Genomic DNA, 23,828 nt, shown 5'->3' on the forward strand with positions numbered 1-23,828 from the left:
CATTCTGACGTCACTTTTCGAAGCTCGGGAGGAGCTTGGGCAAAGATTGCCAGTCCCACTCTGTGTTCCGTGGGGAACAGACGTAGCCTGTAATGGCGGAGAGGAGCCCAGGAAATCCCTGGGGGAAATGTCGGAATAAATGCTGTAAATAGACAAACCGGTGCTATGTGTGTTTGTCTGGAAGTTGAAGCAAGCTGGTGACAGTTCTACACCGCTGTGCGAAGCTCTGCTGAGCCGTGACTGAGTGGCGCAGCTGAGGGAAGCGCGCCGGACCGGGAAGTCATAAATCGCTAATCGAGGTTCGTAAATCAATTAGCGGGGGTCACGGCTAATAACCAAAGGTCACAAGCTGCTGGGACACAGCCAATTGTTGGGTTGAATGTTAACCACACACATAGTTGTAAAAAAAGCTATCTTAATTGTTTGGTTACTGGCAAGGTCTGCAAACTCAGTTGGGTTTCTTATATGCTTAATGCGTGATCTGACCTTGCTCCAGAACATAAGCATCACATTAAGTTACAGGGGAAAGGCCATTGCAGGTGGTAAGAGGAAGGAAAAGAAATTAATGAAGAAACAAGTTTTTTGAGCCCGCAAGAAGTTGCAGTGTGCATTCTTTTTAGTAGTGACAGGTTTCTTGCCAGTTATGGCCAAAGCTGGGAATATGAAATTGCATGGGATGTATGTTGCAAGATCCAGCCAGAACTTAAATAACACATTTATGATTTAAGTGCATGTCTAACTTTTGTAAACCACTTAGAGGTTTGTTTGTATTTACAATCAAGTGGCATATAAATTTTATGCAATAACTTTATCCCACTGCAATGAATGGAACATTGGCAGTTAAATTTTGACAAGATTAGAGCTCAAAAACGCTGAACATTTAAAATATCATTATAACAAAATTGATACAAAGTGTCCTTTTGACAGCACTTAGTTCTACAAAAAGACAACGTTGGCTGCAGTCCTGTTTAGCTGTAAGTAAGCTCCTCTGACGACATTGGGATTTACATCTGAGTAAACATGCAAACAAGAATGCACAAACTGTAGGGGTAGGTGGAGCAGCAAGTTTCATTGCCACAGGGACCGATCCCTCCATAACTTCTGGGTTGGTAAATATTTAATAAGGAGAACCATGAAACAAGAATCAACTCCTCTACAGGCAGTTGATTATTATATGACACCAGGAATCACACACACAAAATTCACCTTGGTGAGCACAAAATTACACTGAACAGCTACTGCGTGAACCAACCTACACCAATTTCTGTTTAAAGAATGCACACTATACACAATTCACTCTCACCTTTAAGTAAATCTGGGTCTACATATCCCAGCACATCAGCAACTCCCAGCTCCTGGCGAGAACAACTGCCCCCATGAATCCGTAGCCAAGCAGGCTCTGCCAGTGCAGTACACAGGGCAGTTATTGAGAGGGCACCAGGCAATGCAGAAGCCAGGCTCCTTTCTGGCTGCTTTGGCAAGGCACTCCCATCCTGGCCTCTTCGCCTGCGCCCACTGGGCAACACCGAGCCACTTGGGGTGTACATGGATCCTCTTTCTGAGATTAGGCCAAATAAATCCAACGAAACACACTATGCACAGAAGCCCTTGGGATCTTCTGGAATGGGTGAGTGGCCAATGACTTTAGGCACCAGTCAGGGGGAGCAGACTCACAGAAGGCTGCAGGCAGAACAGAGCACCAGATGAAGTGCCTCTTCTGCACTCAGAAGAACCTGAAAAAGACAAACAGATCAAGCCTTGTAAATAGCCTCTCACCTGTGGCAAGTTAAGGGCTGCCTCAAGGTGACCAAGTCTGACCAACATTTCTTCCTTTTTTGGTACAAGTGAGCAGACTCACTGATTTCTATGGAGATTCCCATGGTTAAGCAGATGAAATACAGCAGTTTCCCTGCACCCCACAAGCACCCCACAATGCCAAGAAACCTGGGTTTAATAAGTGGTCATTAATTCTCAGGCCAAAGGAGATTAGGGCCAGAGTTCACAAAAGTGGCAAAAAATTTGCTAATGAGTCCTTTTAATAAAAGAACTTCAGAAAAACTACAAGTACTATCATGTATAATAGACTCATTATGTTCCAAGATTAAATTGCACAAAAGCAGTGTTTTTAAGAGAACTTATTGAGGCTCCCATTTTATACTTCATACAACAATACTAGCAAACCAAATCAACCTGTCAAATGGCAATGGCCAAGAGTTGGTCATGGATATTAGACATTCCTGTAATGATGTATGAATGTATGGCTTGAAATGAGGAGCAGCAGTAGCCCCCCCCCAATAGCATTTCTTTATTTTTAGGCAAGTGGATTTGTGCCTTTGTTATGCATATGCACCTCAACCAACTAAATTGCTTCTAAACAACAGTGGAGCCAGTTAGTGTTCCAAGGGTGCTCCACTGAGACAGAGTATAAATGGAACACGTATCTTGCATATTATCCCACTGAACACTTTCAAAAAACAGTTTGTAGATTTCAGCTGGCTGGAGATAATCAAACATGGCGTATAGAATAGCTGAGAGACAAAGGGACCCTCTCTTGTACTTTTGTCAAAATGGCACCTTTGTTTATCTACACATACACACACACAACTTTTTAGCAGAACAATTAGTGCTTTTGACATAGCCACACTGTGTTGTTCATTTAATTATTGCAAGTCCAATGAATGCATCACACAAGAGCCATTCAGGTTGTGTGAGGTCAGAGGACATTAGACATTTTCATACGGCACATCTAAGTGTTTTGGAATAAAGAATAAAGGGAAATTATCGCTCAAACCATCACAGCTCAAGCAGCTGAGTCAATTTAACAGATTCCACAGAAACTATTTAGTTTACTTAATAATATTAGACATTTACCTGATTAAATGGTAACCAAGTCAAAGTAACGCAAGTAACTATGTATTCTTTCTGCTTTACCTTCCTCTGTTTATCCTCTCATTTGACACAAGGAACCCTGTACATGCTTTCACCAGCCAAAAAAGGAACAAAGATGCCTTTTTTAGTTTGGTTTGCTCCCACTGCTCCCTCAAAATCCCCTTTCCTTTTGTGTTGTGTCTTTTAAATCGTAATCCTGAGACCAGGGACCAACTTAATGAGCATTATAACCTTCTTCAGGAACTTGTATTCTGCTGAGGAGCGAGGTACACATACTTCAAGTACACATGTAACTTGGAAACAACCCTGCCCTCACCTTTCTTAAACTGCTCCCTCTCTGAACAACGAAAAGTACCTTAAAGACTTAACAGGTTTGTTACAGAGGAAGCTTTCACGGACTAGGGCACAGCTGGCAAACTTCAGTCTTGTGGAATCTCATTTATTTTTCCTGAGAACCCCAAGACTCACCACCCGGAGTCAGGTGCTAAGGGTTGTTGCTAACGCTAGACCCGTGGAAATCAATGAGCTTGAGTTACTCGTGCCCTCTGATTTCAGTGGGTCTACTCTTGAGCAGGACTAGCATTGACTTCAACCCCCAGAACTAAGGAATCCTACGGCCAGGGATTTGTTTTGGGTAGAACAACTCAACTCGGACATCTTTTTTAACGTCAGCAACACATCCACTCGGGGCTCCCGCCCCCCATTTCGGTGAGTGGCAAAGAGGAGGCGTGATTTTGTTGTCGTTATCAAAACACATCGGAAGCCGGAAATCCAGGCCCCTGGACTTGCGACCCTCCCGGGGAGCCCGATCCACCTTCCACCCCCCCCCCGGGCCAGAGCAACTGCCTCGAGGCCCCCGCTCCCTCCTGCGCCCCGGCGCTCTCCCTCGGATCCTGCCCCTCGGAGACACAAAGGGGCGCCGCCCTGACCTGGCGGGTCGGGCTCCCCCACTCACCGCTCGGCTCCCTTCCCGGGCGCTGAGCCCCGTCGGGCCTGGCCTTCCTTCCAAGGCCGCGGGGCCGGCGCCTTCCTCCTCCTCCTCCTCCTCGCCCGACGACAGCCCGACCCCCCCGCTGCCACCAAACAACAGCCGCCGGCCACTTCCGCTTCCGGCCGGCCGCGCGCGCGACGTCACGGCGCCAGAGGCGGGAGGAGGGGCGGGGCCTCCTGAAGGGGAGAAGGCGGCGAACTACTGGAACGGATCCAAATTCACCTCAGCATTTCTCAGCCCTGACTTGTTGGTGTTTTGCTTGACTTTTTCTTGTCTTTATCTTTTGGTAAAGCGCTTTGAGGAGTTATTCTTTTTCTTTTTCCTTCAAGGGGTGAATACATACATACATAAATAAATAAATAAATAAATAAATAAATAAAACAACTTTGTTCCTTTGAAAGTCGCAGGAGGGCCTGTTCATTAATTGAGTAAAGAGACGCGGTCCGTCTTTCCTTCCTTGTGTCGTGTGTGTACACTCACCCAAGATAGTCTTTCTCGCAAAGCATACTGGGAATCGTAGTTTCCGCGCGGGGTCGTCACTTCCGCCCCGGAGAGGGGGGGCGAACCTCGCGGCGAGGGAGTGGGCTCTAGGGGGCGCTGTGGCGGGAGCGGCGTTGCCCTGCGCGCCTGCGCCTAGAGGTGCCCTGTGGGAAGCGCGGAGGCAGGTAGGAGGCAGCGGCGCTGGGTGGCTTCCTCGGGCTGCTGAGGGAGGGTTTGCCGGAGCTGGAGGTACATGGTTCTTCTCCCACAACAGCCCTGTGAGGTGGGCTGGCCCGAGGTCACACCCAGTGGGCGCTATGGCTAGTGAGGGGGAAGAGTTGGACCCTGCTCTCCCAGCTCCCAGGCACAGGCGAACTCGGCCTTCCAGGTGTTTTGGGACTACAACTCCCATCATCCCTAGCCAACAGGACCAGTGGTCAGAGATGATGGGAGTTGTAGTCCCAAAACACCTGGAGGGCCGAGTTCGCCTATGCCTGTCCTGGCCCGACACTCCGCTGCACCGCTCTGGCTCTCTCATCCAGCTACCAGACTAGACTTGCAGCAAGAGTCCTTTACTACCATTTATCTCTTTTCTTTTATGACCAAGACATACAGCTGATAGAACTTCCTAGTCCAGAGGCAGAATACCCTTGCATAGTAAACTGCACAAGTAAAATAAAAGAGAAGAGCCGCTGCGCTCAGAGGCATCTGCTGTAGGAAGTGAGGTGCTATGCTAAGTTGAGCCTTGCTTTGGCCAAGAAGGAGAAGTGCGGCGTAGGGATAGATAGATATGGCTGCATATACGTGATAGCTGTGAATGAACTGTTGTGTACAGAGGCTGTGGAAACGAGTGACGCTGGGAGTGATCAGTAAGGTTTGGTTGTTGGTCCTGATCTGATGCCCCACTTTGTGGCTCCCTGGAAGCACTGGCTGAGCACTTTGGGAAATAGGACGCCAGACTCAGTGGGATCTCACTGTGAGCCAGCAAGGTTCGCACACAAACACACACACAAATCTTTTTTCGCTGGATAGCTAACTCCTGTGGTTTTGGATGTAGCTCAAAGTGTGTATTTTTCTTGGCCCCCACCCCACCCTCTGCAGTGGTTTGGTTCTATAAATGTTGACTGCATCTAACGGTCTGCTAAGAAGTCTATTTTGGAAATTAATACATAATGTAATAGGAATTGGGGTTTATTTCTGGCATGTTCTTAGGTACTGCACATTATATATAGCTGCGGAAAAAAATAAACTCATAAAATCGTAGAGTTAGAAGTGACCCTGGTTATCACCTACTCCAATCTCCTGTAATACAGGAATCACAGCTAATGGGTTACATACTAAATCGAACCAGAGAAATGTAATGTTGAATTGTGTGATATATTTCTTCTTCAATTTGAATATTCCTTTCCTTTCCTTTTGAATGACATTCTCAACAAATGTTTTACCAGGCCTTAATTCAAATTATGTAGCTTCTGAGAGCCACATAAAACTAACCCTCTACAGCAGTGTTCCCAATTGGTGGTCCACCAAATCCACCCAGGAGGTCTGTGGCACATACCCATCAACTGTCTGGTACATCTCAATTTGGGGCGCCCTCCTCTCCCACAGGTCATGGCACCCCAGTTTGCATTGGGACATGTTGGAGGGTATTATGGTGGCGCCATTCACATAACAAAAACTCCCACAGAGATACCAACAATTTCAAAGGCTTGGCTTTTGGAAAACAGGGTCTTCAGTACTTAGCTACAGGCTTGTGGCCCTTGTCCTCCTGTGATCACAGAGTCAAAAGGAAACCTACATACCATATTTTTCGCCCCATAGGGCGCACCGGCCCATAGGGCGCACCTAGGGTGTTTTTTTTGGGGGGGGGATAAAGAAAAAAAGCTTCCCCTGACCCCAGCCCCCAGAACAGGCTGCTATCCGCAAGCCTAGGGAGCCCGGCAGGAAGTCGCGCCGGGCTCCCAAGGGTTGCAGAGAGCTGCCTAAAGCCCGCGGCGCGCTCTTCAGCAGGTTGCAGGCAGCTCTGCGCAACCCTTTCTTCCCTTGTTTCTTCCCTTGTCTGCAAACACACAGTTCTGTAGTGTACCAGTTACCAAACTTTCTGCCCCTCCCCAAAAGGACCACTTGAAACTTGCTGATGATGTTAGTGGACTACTTTAATGATTTTTCTGCCCATTGTAGCAATTGTAATGCACTGTGCTAGATACTGTATACTTTTAAATTACATTTTTATTGATTGTTCTATTGCACTGTAGTTTATATTCCATAGAATTCAAATCACAATGCAATAAAAGAAATAAAAGAAGCAATAACAATAAATATTACTATTGGATGAAGACATGATGTGATCCACTGGAGTGAAGGTTGCAGATCACAGTTTTAAAACACTTGCATAATGCAAAAGGCATGTGGGCTGCGTGCCTGGAGGATTTTCATTACACACCTTGATAAAATAAAGGCTTTATTCTGCAGTTGCAAATCAACATTTTAGAATGCTGGGCACTCTTGTTCAGGAGATGCCTGAATTGCAAGTTTTTAAATCATTCTTATTTTTTGTTGGTCTCATTCTTTGCTGCTTCATAGGTTCTGCGGGGACTGTTTGGTGTTATAATGAAGGATTCCCTGACACTTTTGTCTCGCATCCCAGCACACCCAGATTCCCGATGCTGGTTTCTCGCTTGGAACCCTACAGGGAGTCTCTTAGCTTCCTGTGGTGGGGACCGTAGCATTCGAATATGGGGGAAAGAAGGTGAGCTAGTCTGCCAGTTTGGACTGCAATCCTAACATAATTTACTTGAACTCAGTGGGACTGAGTAGACATGGTTCAGATTGCTCTCCTTGTTGTCATTCCTTGAAAGTAGGGGGAGAGAAACAGGCAACCAAGTCTTTGGTCAAGGGTTTCATTGTGCAATTAGGAGAAGCATTGCACTCTGGATTCCTGCTGCATCTTATGCTGGGAGGGTAGAGAGAGACTTGTGACCCACCTATAGATGAAAGACAGGTGTCAGGAATCTTTGGACCTCCTATCCCTTGACCATTGGCCATGAATTTCTGTCATCCCATATCAGTGCCTAGGCCAGCTTAAGACAGCTATGACAAAAAAGAGTGTGCCAGTACCAAAGGGGAGTTGAGTGGGCAGGACTTTATTAGATCTCTTTCCCCATGATGCTTTTTAACTCAGGTGGTGGTAACAGCAGCTCTTGATTTTTCTGGGTAGTTTAGGCGGATCTGATCCCAGTGTAAAGCTGAACCAGGTAAACACCTCTCTAACTTGGTTTATGTAGTGACCTCTGAGGTGCCAGGAGGAGGGAGAAGGACTCTCCAGTGGACCCAGAGATGTGTCACAGCTCCTAATTGGCTTTCTCTCTTGGCAGGTGATGCCTGGGTATGCAAGTCTGTTCTGGGTGAGGGACACCAGAGAACTATCCGCAAGGTGGCCTGGTCCCCCTGTGGGAACTACCTGGCTTCTGCCAGTTTTGATGCTACCACCTGCATTTGGAAGAAGAACCATGAGGATTTTGAGGTGTCTTGAATCTCCCTTTTGGTTTTGTTGCTGCTGCTGCTTTTCTCATACTTTTCAGTTGATTAAAATCTGTCACAATTGAATACATGCACACATGCAAACACATAACACATAGCAAGAAACCCTTCAGATCTTGCTGGACTCCAGCTCCTGTCAGCCCCAACCTGTATGACCAATGCTCATAGATAGTGGGATTTGTAATCCAACACTGTCTGGAAGGCACCATTTCTGCTGCCTCCAGCAATAGGAAATGTTTGTTGTGTTTTCAGGTGTCTCATCCTGCCACATTGTCAGGTTTTCACACAATTTCCTGGTTACCCTTCTCTTACCCATATCCCTTTTTCTCTTTGCAGTGTGCAGCCACTCTGGAGGGCCATGAGAATGAGGTGAAGTCTGTGTCATGGGCACCATCTGGCAGCCTTCTGGCCACTTGCAGCCGAGACAAAACTGTCTGGGTTTGGGAAGGTGAGAGCCGCAAAAGTGTTTTGAGAGGACGGAGCTGGGGCAAAGGAATTGGGATTTTCACTGTGTGTAACTATACTTGATGCATGATGGATGGAGCACAGACATGGGAGGGAATCATAGAATTGTAGAGTTGGAGATGACCCCAAGAGTCATCTAGTCAAACACCTTACAATGCAGAAATCGCAGTGCCTTGTTTCTTAAACTGTTCCCCTACATCCCCCCTCTTCTGTGCTGCAGTGGACGAAGAGGATGAATACGAGTGCATGAGTGTCTTGAATTCCCACACGCAGGATGTCAAGCATGTTGTCTGGCATCCCAACCAAGAGGTGAGTGTTCCCTTCCTGTATGGCGGACAGCTGGTATCCATGGGGCGTGGTGTCTTGGAGACCTATCAAATGGCTGGTCTCTAACCAGGGCAGTGTTTCTATAGCCCCCTGTCATAAACTGTAAACATTTATATTTCTGTCCTTCCTGCCCCCTCCCATTGAAGCCTTATAGCCCTCCTAATCGAACAAGAATACCCTTGTGTTGCAATTTTTGCACTCAGTTGCTGCAGTCTCCTGATGCTAATGGGGTGTGTGGACTGGAGTATTCATTTCAACATGGGCATTTGAAGTAAGACAGGAATGACATGGCTGATCCATAAAACTGCATCCAGGGAATTGTAATGAGTACATAGCAGCAGGTCTCCCTGGGCTTCCCAAATCAGACAGTGGGAAGATGGTCATCCCCACCAACTCAGGGTGGATTAGGGAGAGACCTTTGTGCAAGGAGCCCTGTCCACTCAGGGCCTGGCTGGCAGAGGGAAGAAGACTCCTCAGGAGCCGGTCCTTCCAAGGGCTGACCCAGCATATTTTGCTGCCTGGGGCAAAGGATCAAATGAGGCTGGCATCCAACCTTTATTTCCTTGACATCTGATGGGAGGGCATTCCACAGGGTGGGTGCCACTACTGAGAAGGCCCTCTGCTTGGTTCCCTGTAACCTCACTTCTTGCAGTGAGGGAACCGCTAGGAGGCCCTCGGAGCTGGACCTCAGTGTCCGGGCTGAACGATGGGAGTGGAGACGCTCCTTCAGGTATACTGGGCCGAGGCCATTTAAGGCTTTAAAGGTCAGCACCAACACCTGGAATTGTGCTCGGAAATGTGCAGGGAGCCAGTGTAGGTCTTTCAGCAAGGGCTGAAAGGCCGCAGTGTTTGCTTCACCCACTTTGCAGCAGGGATGCAGGCAAAAGGCTGTTCATCACCCTCCTTGGTGTGACCACCAGCAGTGGGGCTTTGTCATCTTCACAGCTTACGCCTCTATTCCTGTTTCTTCGAAGTTGCTGCTTCTCTGTGGATCTGTTTCTCCTGGAAACTACTGCAGGATCCTTGATATCTTTGTTGCCCTAGGGCACGGATTGCCAAAGTGGTTTGCTCCCCACCCCCATGTTGCTCAGCTGCAACTCTCATCATCCATGATCAGTGGCTGTTCTGACTGGGATTGATGGGCATGGGAGTCCAACATCACCTAGAAGAGAAGGCACACCACTGGCTACCCATACCCTAAGTGCTGTAAACATGCTTTTGGCTTTAAAATAAATTCCGGGATTATCAGGGAGCTGAGCTTTGTGTCTTACACAACATTCTGCATTCCCCTCCATGCTCTCATTGAACAGCCCTGCTCTCAGTTTTGCCCCAGAGGTGTTTCGTTCCAACACTTACCTGTGATTTTTCCTTTCCATTACCAGCTATTGGCATCAGCGAGTTATGATGACACTGTGAAATTGTACCGGGAGGAAGAGGACGACTGGGTGTGTTTTACCACCCTAGAAGGGCATGAGTCCACGGTGTGGAGCCTGGCCTTTGACCACAGTGGGGAGCGCCTGGCCTCCTGCAGCGATGACAAGACAGTGCGCATTTGGCGCCAGTATAAGCCGGGCAATGAGCAAGGTCAGTGGCATTTGCAAAGATGGAATGGATCTCTTCAAGGAATTGGATCTGCCTAGTTTTCCAAGGGCCATGGCAGCTAAGATTTGAAGTTTTTGTTGCTGGGGCAGCTGAGCCACCCTAAGGAGTCGGCTTCTGTAGGGTCTGAAGAGCTGTCACTGGTGGCAGTGTAGAAGTGCAGTATCTCTTAGGCTTTCCACTGCTGTTTTTTCATTAGGTCAAGGATGCTGTTTGACTCTGCCTCCCATTACCCGCAGTCAGCATAGCCAGTATTATTTCCCCCTATATTACATATGGGGAACCTGGGGCTGAGAGAGTGTTTATTCCTGCCTAAGACTCAATGAGTTCGTGATAGAGGTGATGTTTGAACAGGTGTGTGTGTTCATGTTCAAATTTACAGCTCAGAATCTTAGCCACTGTGCTATATTACCTCTCCATGCAGATTCTCTGAATACAGACACACACATACACAATTTTGTATTCTTTCATCTTCTTTAACTTTTAGTCTTTGTGATCGTGGAGATGCCTGAAGCATGGAAGAGTTATCTGAAAAGGGGGTTTGGGTAGGGAAGGCAAGCGTCTCAGCTCTTATCACTGAACCCTTGTTGAGTAAAAACTGTAGTGGGAGGGGAGGAGTGAACCCTATTCTTCCCAAACACATGAGAGAGTGCAGTTATGAAAATCTGTGTGGAAGTTGGAGCAATCTAGAGCTAATTAAGTGATGTTTGAAAAGTTCAGTTCCAGGGTTTTAGTACTTAAGTTGAAGTGCCGACCAAAGGCAAGACTTAAGTGTGTCAGGATCTCCTTGCTCCAGGATGTAAATGGGGAACTTCACAGCTTCTGCATCCGGTGGTGACACTGCTTCCTTCCATACTCTTTAGTTTCTGAAGTGAAAAAGCATTGGTGGGGTCTGTAGAGCTTCAAGTTGCCTCTCTTTGCAAAGAAGCTTTTGGCCTATGAAGCAAAGCAGACAGGCCCAGGCTAAGGAGTTGTTTGTGTGTTGCAGGTGTTGTCTGCAATGGCACCGATCCTACCTGGAAATGCATCTGCACCCTTTCTGGCTTCCACACAAGAACCATCTACGACGTGGCATGGTGAGTGTGCACGGCAGGGGAGAAGTCTTGTGTAGCAGCTTGCAAGTCATTCTGGGCACCAATCCATCTGTTCCAGTCAAGTGGTAAAGCTTTTCCTGTGACTGTATCACTCCATGTGATAGGGGACAGGACCTTTGCACAGATCACCAGTGTGTTCAGGCCCATAGTCCATTCTTTTCGTTTCATCCTCTGCAGGTGCCAGCTAACGGGAGCTTTAGCCACGGCTTGTGGAGATGATGCCATCAGAATATTTGAGGAGGAGCTGCACTCAGACCCCCACCAGCCCACTTTCACCCTTACTGTCCACATGGCCCGGGCTCACTCCCAGGATGTGAACTGTGTGGCCTGGAACCCGAAGGAGCCTGGGCTGCTGGCTTCATGCAGCGATGACGGAGAGATGGCATTTTGGAAATACCAGCGCCCCGAGGTCTGCTGAGGGTCCAAATTTCCCAGCTCCCTCTGACAATAACACAGTTCTAGTAGTGTAACAGTGGCACACCTGTGGGCAGCAAGCTGGACTGCATCCCCTCTGTAAAGGCAATTAAAAAGGTGATATCATTGTTATGAAGTACCTCCCCCCTTTCCACAAGAGCTGCTGTGCCAGAGCGAACACCTCGTGGGGGCAGCGGAGGTCAGCTGGGTCTTCTGCACAGATTGATGTTGTTGACCAAACAGGGTCTTGTCTTGCAGCTGGGTAGAAAATCCCCAAACTACATAGGCTGGGTTTTCTTAGCTTCATCACTCCTTTAAAACAAAGCCAGGGTTGCCTGCAGAAAGACTGGCCTGCTGATTAGGCGTTTCTTACCAGTTGGGAAGCAACAGGCTTTGTAACTGCTGGTTTTGTACTAAAATGTGGTTGTATAAGATGTAGGTTTGGATTGGGAGGTGGTGCTGCAGAGGGAGAAGAGCAGTTCTGAGCAAATGAGCTTGTGACACATGTAAAATTTATTTTGACCAAGTGCTATTGTATGTCTGCTGCTATCTCTAAATGGGTTTTTATGTTAAAAATGCAACTAAGACTTTGCCATCCCAACTACTTATTTGACATACAGGGGTCACCATCCAAGAGAGAAAAGTGCTGTTCAGCTATCAGAAATTAGTTGGCAATTTGCCCGGCTGATTCCAAAAATGAAAATGCCAACATAGCTCAGCACAGATGGGTTGAGTTGTCCTTGTCAGTTCATTTCCCCCCTCATTATAAAATGTGTGGGAGTTTCCTCATGGGAAAGGTATCTTTGTCTCATCCGTGTCAAATACTTCAACATGTGAGGCAGGGATAGGTTGTTTCACAAAAAATTCTGCATGAATTGCAACCTCAGAAGGCAGAGGGGGAAGTCAAGGAGCCCTGGTCAAAATGATTTCCAAACTTCCTCTATATGGTACTGTCTTTTGGGTTCTTGTAAGCACTTCAAGATGGTGGTGCTCATAGCTCTCCCCATTTTATCCACAAAGCAACCTTGTGATGTTGGTTAAGCTGAGACACAATGACTAAAGCCCTGTCACCTAGTGACCTTCATGACCAAGGTGATCTTTGAATTCTGCTCTGTCCAAGACTCTCTAATAACCACTACATCATGCTGACTCTCCCTGGACACATTTGTTAGGGCTGATGAAAGTTGGGTTCCATCACTATCTGGAAGGCTGGAATGAGGTACAGTGGTACCTCGCAAGACGAATGCCTCGCAAGACGAAGAGTTTTCCGTTTTTTGAGTCGTTCCGCAAGACGAATTTCCCTATGGGCTTGCTTCGCAAGACGAAACATCTTGCGAGTTCTTGCCAGTTTGTTTCCTTTTTCTTAAAGCCGCTAAACCGTTAATAGCCGCTAAGCCGCTAATAGCCGTGCTTCGCAAGATGAAGAAACTGCAAGACGAAGAGACTCGCGGAACGGATTAATTTCGTCTTGCGAGGCACCACTGTAACACAAAGCAATTGTTTCCAAAGAGATAGTTGTATTAGTCTGTTGCAGCCCAAAACAAATTGGAAACTATTCAACTAATTGCAGAGACAGGTATATTAGTTTTGCATAAAGAAACATGTATTGATTCTGCCAGCAAGGTAATATTAGATACCTACACTAGAGAGCAGAAAAATAGCCACAGATGGCTGTGCTGCTGTTTCATATTCCCGAATCAGGATAACTATCTTGCTCATGGTAGGGCATCTTAATTAGCTTCCTGCACCTGACATAGGATCCTAATTACAAGCCAGAAAAGCAAGTGTCAAAGACATACTTCAAACTGGGGCTAGGACAATGGGACAGCCCAAAAGACTGTGTGGGGGAAAGGTAAAAATACATGCAGAGAAAGTCTAGGACTGGGTAGTTAACCTTTTTATACCTACCGCCCACTAATGCATCTTTCTTGATAAAATTTCCTTACCACCCACCAGTGCTCAGGGGAAGGAGGATTCACCTTGTGCCATAGAACCCCCTACCGTAAGGTTACCAGATGTCCCCGTTTCCCAGGGACAGTCCCCGGATTTACAAACCAGTCCCCATACAAAATCCATTGAAGTTGGAAAATGTCCCCAGATTCATTGAAAAAAATTTGGTAACCTTACCCTACCACCCACCAGAATCCTGAAACGCCCACTAGTGGGCGGTAGGAACCAGGTTGACAACCCCTGGTCTAGGAATTAGTTCCCCCTCCGACAAGAAAAGTAGCAAGGAGGTTGTTCCTAAATATCTTTATTTGGGAAAACAAGTAGGAACACAGCAGAACCAACTGAGTCCACTCACATAAAAATACTGTGCACAAAACTTTTTGAGTTGCTCAGTTAAAAAAAACAAAACAAAACAGGAAGGGCAGAGGTAATTTCTTGAACGCCAGTTGAAAGTGAACAGAAACAGTTAAGTACGGAGTAACCTAAGTCTCCAGCCAGCAGGAAGCAGAAGTTCACAAACGTCTCTAGAAGCAGATATTGTGGACATCCCATTCCATGGAGGCTCAGAACTGCACTCATACAAGACAGAAGCTGAAGGCCCAGCTCAATCAGTATCGCTGTCACTCTCCGCCTCCTTCACATCCACACTGAACTTGTACTCCTGGTCACAGCCCATGTAGGCATCACTCATGAAATAGAGGGTGTAGTTGTGAGTCCCAGTGGCTGGTGCCACAAAGTCCAGTTTCACCTAAAAGGAGAAAGAGCATGAACTGGGGTGTGAAGGGTTTGCTCCACAAGGAAGGGATGGGGTGAGAAGCAAGCTCAGAGGAATGGGGCTCCATGCACACCCTGTGCTGAGAGCTGGGCAGGAAGGAACTGGAGAGGTCGCCCTCTGATATGAGGGTAGAGACATTTGATATGACCTGCCTAGCAGAGCAAGGGGGAGAAACAACCCACTCCAGGATTCCCACCTCCTTGCAGGGGGCCTTTGCAGACCACTCTTCATTTTGAAGCTTCAGATTTTCTGTCAATCAGTGACAGTTATGATAAGCAGGACTGTGGGTATTCTGCAATTTAACAGAATGCAGGAAACACAAGGAAATCGGCATTGGGCGTAAGCTGCTGCTTCTAGCAAGTCTTGCCTCCCTCCCTCTCTTACTGCATGGGGTGGCACTTGCGGCCCTCCAAATGTTGCTGAACTACCTCCCATCAGCCCATGGGAGTTGCAATTCAGCAACAGGCGTCCCCACCCCTGCCTTACTGCAAAGCCATGTTTTAAAGTGTGTGTACAAGGCCTGCTAGAATCCCAGAAGCTGCAGGAGATGGGTTTTCAGCCCAATCAAGGATCAGCAAACCCCAATTGGCACATGCTACATAGATCACATAATGCACTTGGATTTCCTGGGGCCAGGAGGAGTCCAGACCCTTGAGAATAAGCACAATTTTATTTTCAGTAATCCCAAACTTATCTTGTATTCTAAAAAAAATGTTGAGGCCAGTAATACCAGGACATGGTCAATAAAGCCAACAAAAATCAGACTGGTGCAAGGTGTGTCAAGCTGTCCATTTGGGAGGAGTATGAGTTAGCTAAAGATCCCACCTCCAACATCCCACACACTACCCATCCTCCTTCACCACCCCCAGCTTGAACAGAATTCAGGTGTGCTTATATAATAAGAGATGCACAGCATGGACTGCTCCTGTGATCCAAAATACGGGTTTATGGAGTGGGGGTGGGGGGTTAGAGGTTGCATCTTAGTCAAAGCTCTCTCCTGACATGATTGCAAGAATAGAGCAGGCCTCTCTAGGGGTGGGGGGTAGTTTTACTGTGCCATCCACTATGTCCCTTCTTGCTGCTTCAGCAGGTTTTCTGAGCTGCTCAATTTTTCTGTTTGCAGCTAAGAGGCAGAAAATAATCTCAATTGTTTTGCATGAGTGATTGCCTGGATCCCTGTTACGCTGCAACTTGTGGGAGGCCTAAGAAGCCACACCCTTATGGTCTCCCTCACTGGATGCCTTTAACCTCCCCTTTTGCTTGATAATTCTGTCCCATTGGCCAAAAAGCAGGAGGTCCTTGACCTACAATGTTGAGGATGCCCTGGCCTAACACAAGGCTCATGACAGCAGCAATTATGCCTCCCCACAAGGCTCTTCTAGAGGTGAAATGAGATCATCGTGGTTGTTCCCAGATCACTCACCTTAGCCTTCTGCTGCAGCGTCAGTCTCTTGATGGAGATAAGGCTGTTGGATTTGGAGTCTCCAATCACTACCCACCAGCCTTCCTCACGTTTCTGCAGATGAGAGGGGGAAAGTGAGGAAGACGACTTGTGACATCCTCCCTGTCCCTCTGCATCACAACCCTGTAGGTTCCCGCCCCATCCTACCCTTTGCCTCCCACAAGTGGGCCCAGCTGGACTGCATCAGGCACAGGCTGGGCAGGACTCAACATACCTGTGGGAAGAGGGGCGCAATCACTGGTCCAGTGACTTCTTCCTCTCGCTCCAGCTGCACCAGCACCACCACTGGCCCTCCGCTGAAGAAACAAACCAGATTAGACACACACACCTGGAACAATGTGCTAAGGGGGAGCATGCAAAGGTTGCTAACTAGCCTGCAAGCGGCAACGTGCATAGAAGCCCATTTGGCAGCAAATCACATGGCAAAATCATGGTCTACAGTGAAAAATCAACCACAGCAGCTTTCGATTTGAAAACGGAGGAAGCCTTTGTTATTTTGAAGGAAACCGTCTGAAAGGGCACAAAAAATGAAGAATAATGCCCCCCCCCCCCAGCTAAGTAACAAGAACTGCTTGGTCAAATTTACATCTTCTGGCTTTATTTTTCATTGCTATGCTCCATTACCTGCGAATACCATCCTTTTCCACCACTTCATAGGAAAGCTCAATGTTAGGGTAGCGGTTACAGAAGCGGGCCACATCAGCAATTTGGGTATCAGAGAGCTGCAGCAGGGCGTTGCGGTCTTCGTCCTCCATTTCCATGATGTCGAATACACTCTCCACTCCCTGCAAAAGGGCAGACATGGGATAAGCCAGCCGGGGTGGCCAAGAAAGGGGCAGGTTCCTGGTGGTGGAACAACCTCCCCACCTCCCTGCCTGAGTCTGCTCTCACCTTCTCCGTGCAGCGCTTGATGTGCTCAGAGGTGAAGTGGGGCAGCTGCTTCAGGTAGGAGTCCTTTGACCACATGGCCTGGGTGACCATCTGGGCCAGCTCCATGGCAGCCAGAGCAGGACTCAGCCAGCCGTTGCTGGACAGAACATCCACGCAAGCTTGGATCAGACGAATGGCCTAGGAGAAAAGACAGAACAAAGGAGCTTGGCATCCCAGACATCAGCAGAAAAGGGGGAACAATGCCCTCAGCTAGCCAAGCTTCAAATATGAGACCAAATGGGAATTGGCAGCATCTGTTGTGAACTCGCCCTGAAGCAGCAGGCAGCTCTGGGTGCCCCCCCAGCCGTGTTTTTGCTGTCCCCCAATACCTTGCTGAGAATCTCCTCTGTGTCAGACTGGAGCTCTGCACTCAGCTGCATACGTGACAGATGAGCCTGAAGCAGAAGGTTCGTTTTGACATGGGGGTCGTTGAATTTGGGGTTATTCAGCTTGTGAGGCACTTTCTGGGCAAGCTGAGGAAAGGAGAGAAGCAACATTCAGCACACAGTAATGTTCTCTGACTATCTCTTAGCACCAAATGCAATCACACACACAATTTGCGGGAGCAAGACAGATTGGAACGCAAAGATCAGCACCCATCACCCAGAGAGGGCGGGGGCTTGAGGTGCAGCATAAAAGACAGGCGACACTGCCATGCGGAGGACAAGTCTAGAGCTGGCAAAGATGTAGCCAGCAGGATGTAGAGGCCCTGCTAGCCACATTGGCCCACGGATCTACCATTTAGTGGTATAGGGATATATTTATTATTCAGTTTTAAAAGTGGTATAGGGATATATTTATTATTCAGTTTTAAAAGGTCATCACAGACTTCAGAATTTGAAACTACAGAAGTGAAAGTTCTCTATGAACGAAACAGAGGACAAAATGTACACAATGAATACAGACTGGGGAACTTAAGTGCACATGTACAGCCCAGTAGGTTAACTGTATTTGGTTCTATAAACTTAGCTCTCAGCCACTGGAAATTTTACCACTTTTACATGCATAATATATTTTTCCCAACAAGTACCAACTTCTATTTTGGTTTTAAGTTGTTGTTTTTTTAAAAGCAGATCACACATTTAAAAAATATTTGTAACGCACATAAAGCAGAAATAATTTTTCACAAATGAACCATCTCCACACAAAAATCTCTGTTCAGACAATAACAATTTCCCAATTCTTTAAAACCATGTTTGCTTATCTTTAAAACATATATACATAAAAACCCCTCCTAAACAACTCAGTCTTCACCAACTTCGCACAAGAAAGGCCTTAGGAGGGAACTCCTAGTTATGGAGCCCTGCTCTGTATCCTCATGGATTTATCTCAGGCAGGTGGACGCTAGAGCAGGATCAGGACCACTTGCCCTGCATCTAGCATCTAAATACAGTGGTGCCCCGCAAGACGAATGCCTCGCAAGACGAAAAACTCGCAAGACGAAAGAGTTTTTCGTTTTTTGAGTTGCTTTGCAAGACGAATTTCCCTATGAGCTTGCTTCGCAAGACGAAAACGTCTTGCAAGTTTGTTTCCTTTTTCTTAAAACCGTTAATACCCAGGGTAACCGTGCTTCGCAAGACAAAAAATTCGCAAGACGAAAAAACTCGCAGAACGAATTAATTTCGTCTTGCAAGGCTCCACTGTACTACTAACTTGGGTTAAATTATTGCTTCCAAATATATTTTTTTTATGTTTTGCTAAACCAGAATTTGAGAAGGACTGGGGTCCTCTGCTCTTGGAGGGAAGCCAATGGGCTGTATAAAATTTCCCAAGTCAACCAACCACCCCCCCACCCCCCCGTGCCCATCAGACTGAAGAGCTGGCTCACCTGGCGCAGGAGGTTGTCCTCATGGTGCCGGATGGGAATGTTCTCATACTCAGCAGCATTGGAAATGATTTCAATCAGCCCTCGCACTTTAGTCTTGGCATTCAGGGACATGCTGAAGAGCTCTAGAGGTGGTGGTGGGTTTTTAATAAAAGAAAAGGTGGCATCAGGTATGAGGCTGCAGGCTCAGACAACAAGCAACACACAGCATGCCATGCAGAGGTGCCCTGATGTCCGTAACTCCCAGCACACCCCTTACCAATGGTGGTGTAGTTGATGTAGTAATAAGCTGCAATCATGCCCAAGTTCAAAGGCGCCACATCCATCTCATCCTCAATGCTGATACACTTGGACTGCTCAAGGTCACTAAGCGTCTGCTCCACCAACTCTGACAGGTGGTCACTGAGATGCCTGTGCGAAACTCCTGAACAAAGAGACAAAGGAAGACAGATGCTGCACATCCACAGGGGCTGGAAACATAGGAGCTTGAAATAATCTTTATGTTTTATTACTTCAGAACCAGTACGACTTTGAGGAAGGACAGTGTGAAAACATAAGAAATAATCCTTCTCCATTCCCCTCCCTCTTGTCCAAGTGTGTGGCAGGATAGAGGCACAAAGCAACAAAAACAGGGGGAGGGGTTGGGATCTGGCTTTCCCACCTTGCAGGTTGTAGTAGTTGGGATTCTGAGTCATCCTGCGATACAAGAAGGTCCAGGTGAGATAGTCGACAGCATCCTGCTTGTTCTCAATGGTCTTGGTGACGATCTCAGCATTGAAGTGATCGTGCATGCAGTGGTCTAAATGAGACTCCACTGGCAGGGGCTCGTATAGGAACTTCTTGAAGAAATCCTTTGAGTGGGAGAACCAAAGTGGCATTTTTAGTGGTGTCAAACAATCTACGAGTTTCATAAAGATCTCCACTCTGAACAAAGGAATACTCAAATCCAGACTGGAAGAGAAACTGTGCCTCAAGCAAACCTCATCCAGGGAACATATGGAAGAAATGTGATCCTAAATTCCTCCAGGCCGCCAGCCCTAAAGAACATGCAAGTCCACTCATCCCCTGTTGTTTGCTCACCTTCTTGGATCCCTGGCACATAATGACACAGCGCCCCTCATCGTCCTGCAGTGGGCGGTTTGCATGGCCCACCATCTGCAGCACATCATAGATGGGGTAATCCACATACCTGGCACATAGGAAAGTAATTAACTATGTTAATAGAAGCAGAAGGCAAAAGGTTTAGAATTCTGTAGAGGGGAAACTTCTGCAATATGCACGTCATGACAAATTCCAGATTCAGTCTGACTGGCTGAAAGTTAAAAGGTCTATCTAGTTAGTTCATTTTCTGCAAGGGATGGAGGAGATCCAATGGGCTGCTTTTCCTACTCATCCATGGATCTCCCTCCTCCACTGCACCAAATCACCACATTCCCTTGTGAAGAAACCAGGGCAGGAGCTTGGAAAACTGAAGAGGCAAAAAATGCACAGGAATCTTCACCGAGGGCTGAGGGTTCCACTTAAAGAATGAAAGGCCCACTTCAATTCCTTCTGGCCTCTTATGAGGGCACCAGTACCTGGCCACGTATTTTCAGCTGCCCAAATCACAAGAACCAGCAATGTGTGTTGTTGATATGACTGTTTCAATCTGCAGAGGAATTAATACTTGGACTCTGGGTCAGATATTATATTCTGTAAACCATAGCCAAATTGCAGCTATTGATAAAGGTAATGCATGAGACACATGAAAACCCATTTTTTTCACATCAGTGTCACTCTAGGAGTAAGAAATACACATCTGGTTGACCAGCTTCTAGACTATTCCAATTGTGCCTGAGCAGCCAGGATGAAACAAGGCCTATCTTAACAACAAAATCAAAACCAGCCCCAAATGAGATGCTCTCCTCTAGAGTCTGGGGCGAGCCTCACTTTCCCTTTCACCCTGGGCTTCTTTTTCCAGTGGCTCTTACATTCCTCACTGCATAGCCCAACAGTCCTCACCTTTCCCGTGGGCCCAGAACCCAGCAACCCAACTCCCTTCACTCACGCATGGATCTTGCCATTGTAGTACTGCGTGTCCATGATGATCACCAGGTGAGAAGCTACATTCATTCCCCAGCAGAGGCTCCGCGAGGCCACCACCACCTGAATGGCACCTAGCAGCAAAACAGAAGAGCAGAACTAGATGAGAACCAATTCACAGCCCAGCTGACTGTGGGGGAACAACACACATAGAAGCAGCGCGGAACAGTCAGCAGTTTGCAAAGTATGATTCAGACACCTAAGCCCTTTCATGACATTATCCGGTGTAGAAATGAACATACATAGTTGAAGGGGTGGAGCCTGCCACCACAATGCCACCTCCTGACATTTCTACTATATCAGATTACATCTGAAAAAATCTAGATTTCTAATTTCCTACAGGTCACCAAGAAACCTAATCATACACTGAGAATATTATTTAACAAAAGAGATTGTGTGCATAAAGGAAGATATGCGGGTTGCTTGATCTGCATCATAGGATGGCCAATTACTGAATTCTCAGGGGTGGCGAACTTGATTTTGCACACAAACTGAGTAGTTGATCGCCTTATTATTTATTGAATTTATATACCGCCCTATACCCGGAGGTCTCAAGGCAGTTCACAATGTTGCTGGAAGAAATGCTTAGGGAGAAAAGCCTCTCAAATACAGAACACCTGAGCTCAGGAAACACATACATAAGCATGAGAGGTGTAACATAAAATGCTCAATATCTCCATTACTTTAAAATATTTTTTCCCCTTATGTATGAAACATTTCAACAGTGAGGCGGGTGATAAACCAGCAGAATCCCTAATCTGTCCTGATTCCCCAGTGCCAGGGACACACACTCTAGATTCCCCCGACTGGACAGAGAGCCTGGAGATAGAGAATCTCTATAGAGCACAGCAACTCCCCCTCCCTGACCCTTGAGTATGATGCTGCACTGAGTACCCAGGTGGGCACAGCTGGGTGAGACCAACTCCACCCTGTTCACACACCCAGGTTTCAGTGATACATGCCAGATCAGCCTCCTCATCCATAATCAGATCATAGATGAGGGAGATTTTATTCTGGGTCGACCTGGCATTCAACAGCAGCAGTTGCAGACCCAAGGGTTGGCTGATATGACAACCACAATTCCCCAGGTTGGAGGAGGGGCTGGCACACGGTATAGTCACTAATTGCCTGAGCCGCGTGCCCCTTACCTGGCCTGCCCCTCCTCCCATACCATACCCCCCCTACCCAGAACCACTGTAATTGGGGCTCCTCCTGCTCTCTCCTCTCCTCTCCTCCCAGGCACATCCCACAAAACGCCCTTACAACTCAGTTTAAAACAGTTAAAACACAAAAAAATATGAAAAACAATTTAAAAGAAGTATCTTAAATAAATAAAAATCAACAACCGGGAGCCTGATCTGACCTTTAGTCTTGTACACAGCCATCCCTGATTTACATCTTAGTTACTACCTTGTGGGTTTTTGGAATTTCCCCCCTGAATAGAGACATTTCTTTGTGGTGCCTGATAATCCCTCATTTTCTAAATTGACCCATAAATCTGCAGTCTGCTCCCACCCCACTTTACCTGAGCCAAAAAGCTGCTCCACAACTCTTCGCTCCATGGAGGTCAGTCCCTCATGCAGGTATCCCACCCCGTTCACCAGGGTCTCCTTCAAGGTGTTGTCATTCAGCTTGTCCAAGTAGGGAGCCACATCCTTCTCAGTGCAGTGCAGGAACCTGGCAAGGAGCAACAAGTCAGGACAGCCAGCAGACCAAGACAAACTTCCTCATTCAGTCAACAGCCTCCATCCTATCACCCAAGAGACTGGTGAAGGGTGACCCCCTCCTGTCCCCAGAACCTTAAAAGCAGACGGGAACCATCAACTGTCAGTGACAGAGTTTCTCATCAACACTTCTCATTTCCCTCAACAGCTTTTGTAAAGCAATAATTCTGCCGCAGCAGATTTAATTTCTGGGCAGAAAAGTAGCAACTTGAGAAACTCTCATCTCTGCAAAATCCAGTCTACTTCCAACATCCCTTGCCCATGTTTGGCCCTCACAAACTTCATTACTTCCACATCGTCTGCCCCAGACTGAGCTAGATATCCTTCACCCCAGACCCTCCAGCATGTAGACATTAAGCACATACACATCCAGCCAAATACAAATTAAATAAGTGGGCCCATCACACCCATTCTTTCAGATTATTCATATCATTTCTTTGTATAAGAACAAGCATGGAGGAGGTTTCTCAGCCCACTCACAGATCCTTATAGTATCAGTGGAAACAGATGGTCCTAGCAAGTGTTAACCACTTTCAATTTTAACCTGAGGATGGTCATTTGTCCAGTTTTAATTTTAACTTTTATTTATTTGAATTAATTTTGGGATGCATTTTAATCAATTGATTGCTTGTTTTTATGCATATTGTATTATTTATATGATGTTAGCTGCTCTGAGCCTGGCTCCGGCCAGGGTACAAATAAATTATTATTATTATTATTAATTATTATTATTAAATGTCAAAGTCACTGAAAGATTGCAGAGGGAAGGCGTTTCAAGGAGCAGGTCCCTCTCTATTCTACTCTAGTGTAGCTCCAGTGTCCTTTAATAGCTTCTTGCCCCTTCTCAATTACTGACAGGGGTACAATAAAAAGGAATCACACACAGGCTGCAAAATTCAGCTTCTCCTCTTGTATCATTAAGTTATCTGGAGCACAGATTACATGGTGTCCGGCCCATACCTTTGTCTCTGGACATCTGATGCGCAGGTGGTGAGGATGTCAATGGCTGTGAGGCGCGTCTGCTTGCGAGACGGAACAAACACGATCACTGGCTTCTTTGGAGAGTGCTTCATGATAGCATGATAGACTGGCTTGGCCATGGACAACAGGCGGGTCTGGGTGTGGCTGATGTTGAAGCCCTAAGGAGCAGCAAAAGAGAAGAGAGAGGGTGATAATGTTGCCAAACCTCAGTGCTTGGAAGAGGCTAATGGAAGGGTCCCAGGTTCGATCCCTAGGGTCTCCAGGGAGGGCTGGAACAAAGGCCTGCCTGAAACCTTCAAG

General features: G+C 47.0%; 3 protein-coding genes across 6 annotated transcripts in view; 1 reads left to right on the top strand and 2 right to left on the bottom strand.

Annotated features, from left to right (window-relative positions):
* Nucleotides 1-4,375, bottom strand: part of TMEM127 (transmembrane protein 127) — a 24,251-nt gene extending 19,876 nt beyond the window's left edge. Inside the window, exons 1-2 of one of the 3 annotated variants that reach the window (XM_083514454.1) lie at nt 4,103-4,375; nt 1,304-1,733 (exon numbers count right to left, since the gene is read on the bottom strand). In XM_083514454.1, the coding sequence (XP_083370580.1) occupies nt 1,304-1,547 (244 nt within the window). In that variant the 5' untranslated portion in view covers nt 1,548-1,733; nt 4,103-4,375. Of the gene's footprint in view, nt 1-1,303; nt 1,734-3,818; nt 3,995-4,102 lie in introns of those variants that run through there. The other 2 variants (XM_083514453.1, XM_083514452.1) reach the window with 2 other exon arrangements.
* CIAO1 (cytosolic iron-sulfur assembly component 1) lies at nt 4,108-12,386 on the top strand. Of its 2 annotated transcripts, none has more exons than XM_083514383.1 (8): nt 4,108-4,126; nt 6,944-7,109; nt 7,735-7,883; nt 8,237-8,348; nt 8,586-8,674; nt 10,075-10,276; nt 11,280-11,367; nt 11,563-12,386. In XM_083514383.1, exons 2-8 carry the CDS (start codon nt 6,971-6,973, stop codon nt 11,801-11,803), a joined length of 1,020 nt encoding a protein of 339 aa, XP_083370509.1. In that variant the 5' UTR covers nt 4,108-4,126; nt 6,944-6,970; the 3' UTR covers nt 11,804-12,386. The 2 variants fall into 2 exon arrangements, with proteins under 2 accessions (XP_083370509.1, XP_083370510.1); XM_083514384.1 differs by lacking the exon at nt 4,108-4,126 and adding an exon at nt 4,527-4,545.
* Nucleotides 12,387-14,037: 1,651 nt separating this feature from the next.
* SNRNP200 (small nuclear ribonucleoprotein U5 subunit 200) overlaps nt 14,038-23,828 on the bottom strand; it is a 47,839-nt gene continuing 38,048 nt past the window's right edge. Inside the window, exons 33-45 of the mRNA XM_083514093.1 lie at nt 23,508-23,686; nt 22,349-22,500; nt 20,789-20,897; nt 19,822-19,930; nt 19,403-19,592; nt 19,001-19,165; nt 18,745-18,866; nt 17,246-17,389; nt 16,878-17,054; nt 16,611-16,771; nt 16,201-16,282; nt 15,948-16,040; nt 14,038-14,497 (exon numbers count right to left, since the gene is read on the bottom strand). Of these exons, the coding sequence (XP_083370219.1) occupies nt 14,354-14,497; nt 15,948-16,040; nt 16,201-16,282; nt 16,611-16,771; nt 16,878-17,054; nt 17,246-17,389; nt 18,745-18,866; nt 19,001-19,165; nt 19,403-19,592; nt 19,822-19,930; nt 20,789-20,897; nt 22,349-22,500; nt 23,508-23,686 (1,827 nt within the window). The 3' untranslated portion in view covers nt 14,038-14,353. The remainder of the gene's footprint in view (nt 14,498-15,947; nt 16,041-16,200; nt 16,283-16,610; nt 16,772-16,877; nt 17,055-17,245; nt 17,390-18,744; nt 18,867-19,000; nt 19,166-19,402; nt 19,593-19,821; nt 19,931-20,788; nt 20,898-22,348; nt 22,501-23,507; nt 23,687-23,828) is intronic.

This window comes from Podarcis liolepis (genome assembly GCF_965112155.1).
Source record: "Podarcis liolepis genome assembly, chromosome: 7".
In the NCBI taxonomy this organism is placed as follows: domain Eukaryota; kingdom Metazoa; phylum Chordata; class Lepidosauria; order Squamata; family Lacertidae; genus Podarcis; species Podarcis liolepis.

Bases quoted from the DNA above. Each gene is read 5' to 3' on its own strand.
- CIAO1 (XM_083514383.1), top strand. From the start codon at position 6,971: ATGAAGGATTCCCTGACACTTTTGTCTCGCATCCCAGCACACCCAGAT. The intron at 7,110-7,734 runs GTGAGCTAGTCT...CTCTCTTGGCAG, and splicing joins TCGAATATGGGGGAAAGAAG to GTGATGCCTGGGTATGCAAG. The intron at 8,349-8,585 runs GTGAGAGCCGCA...TCTGTGCTGCAG, and splicing joins AACTGTCTGGGTTTGGGAAG to TGGACGAAGAGGATGAATAC.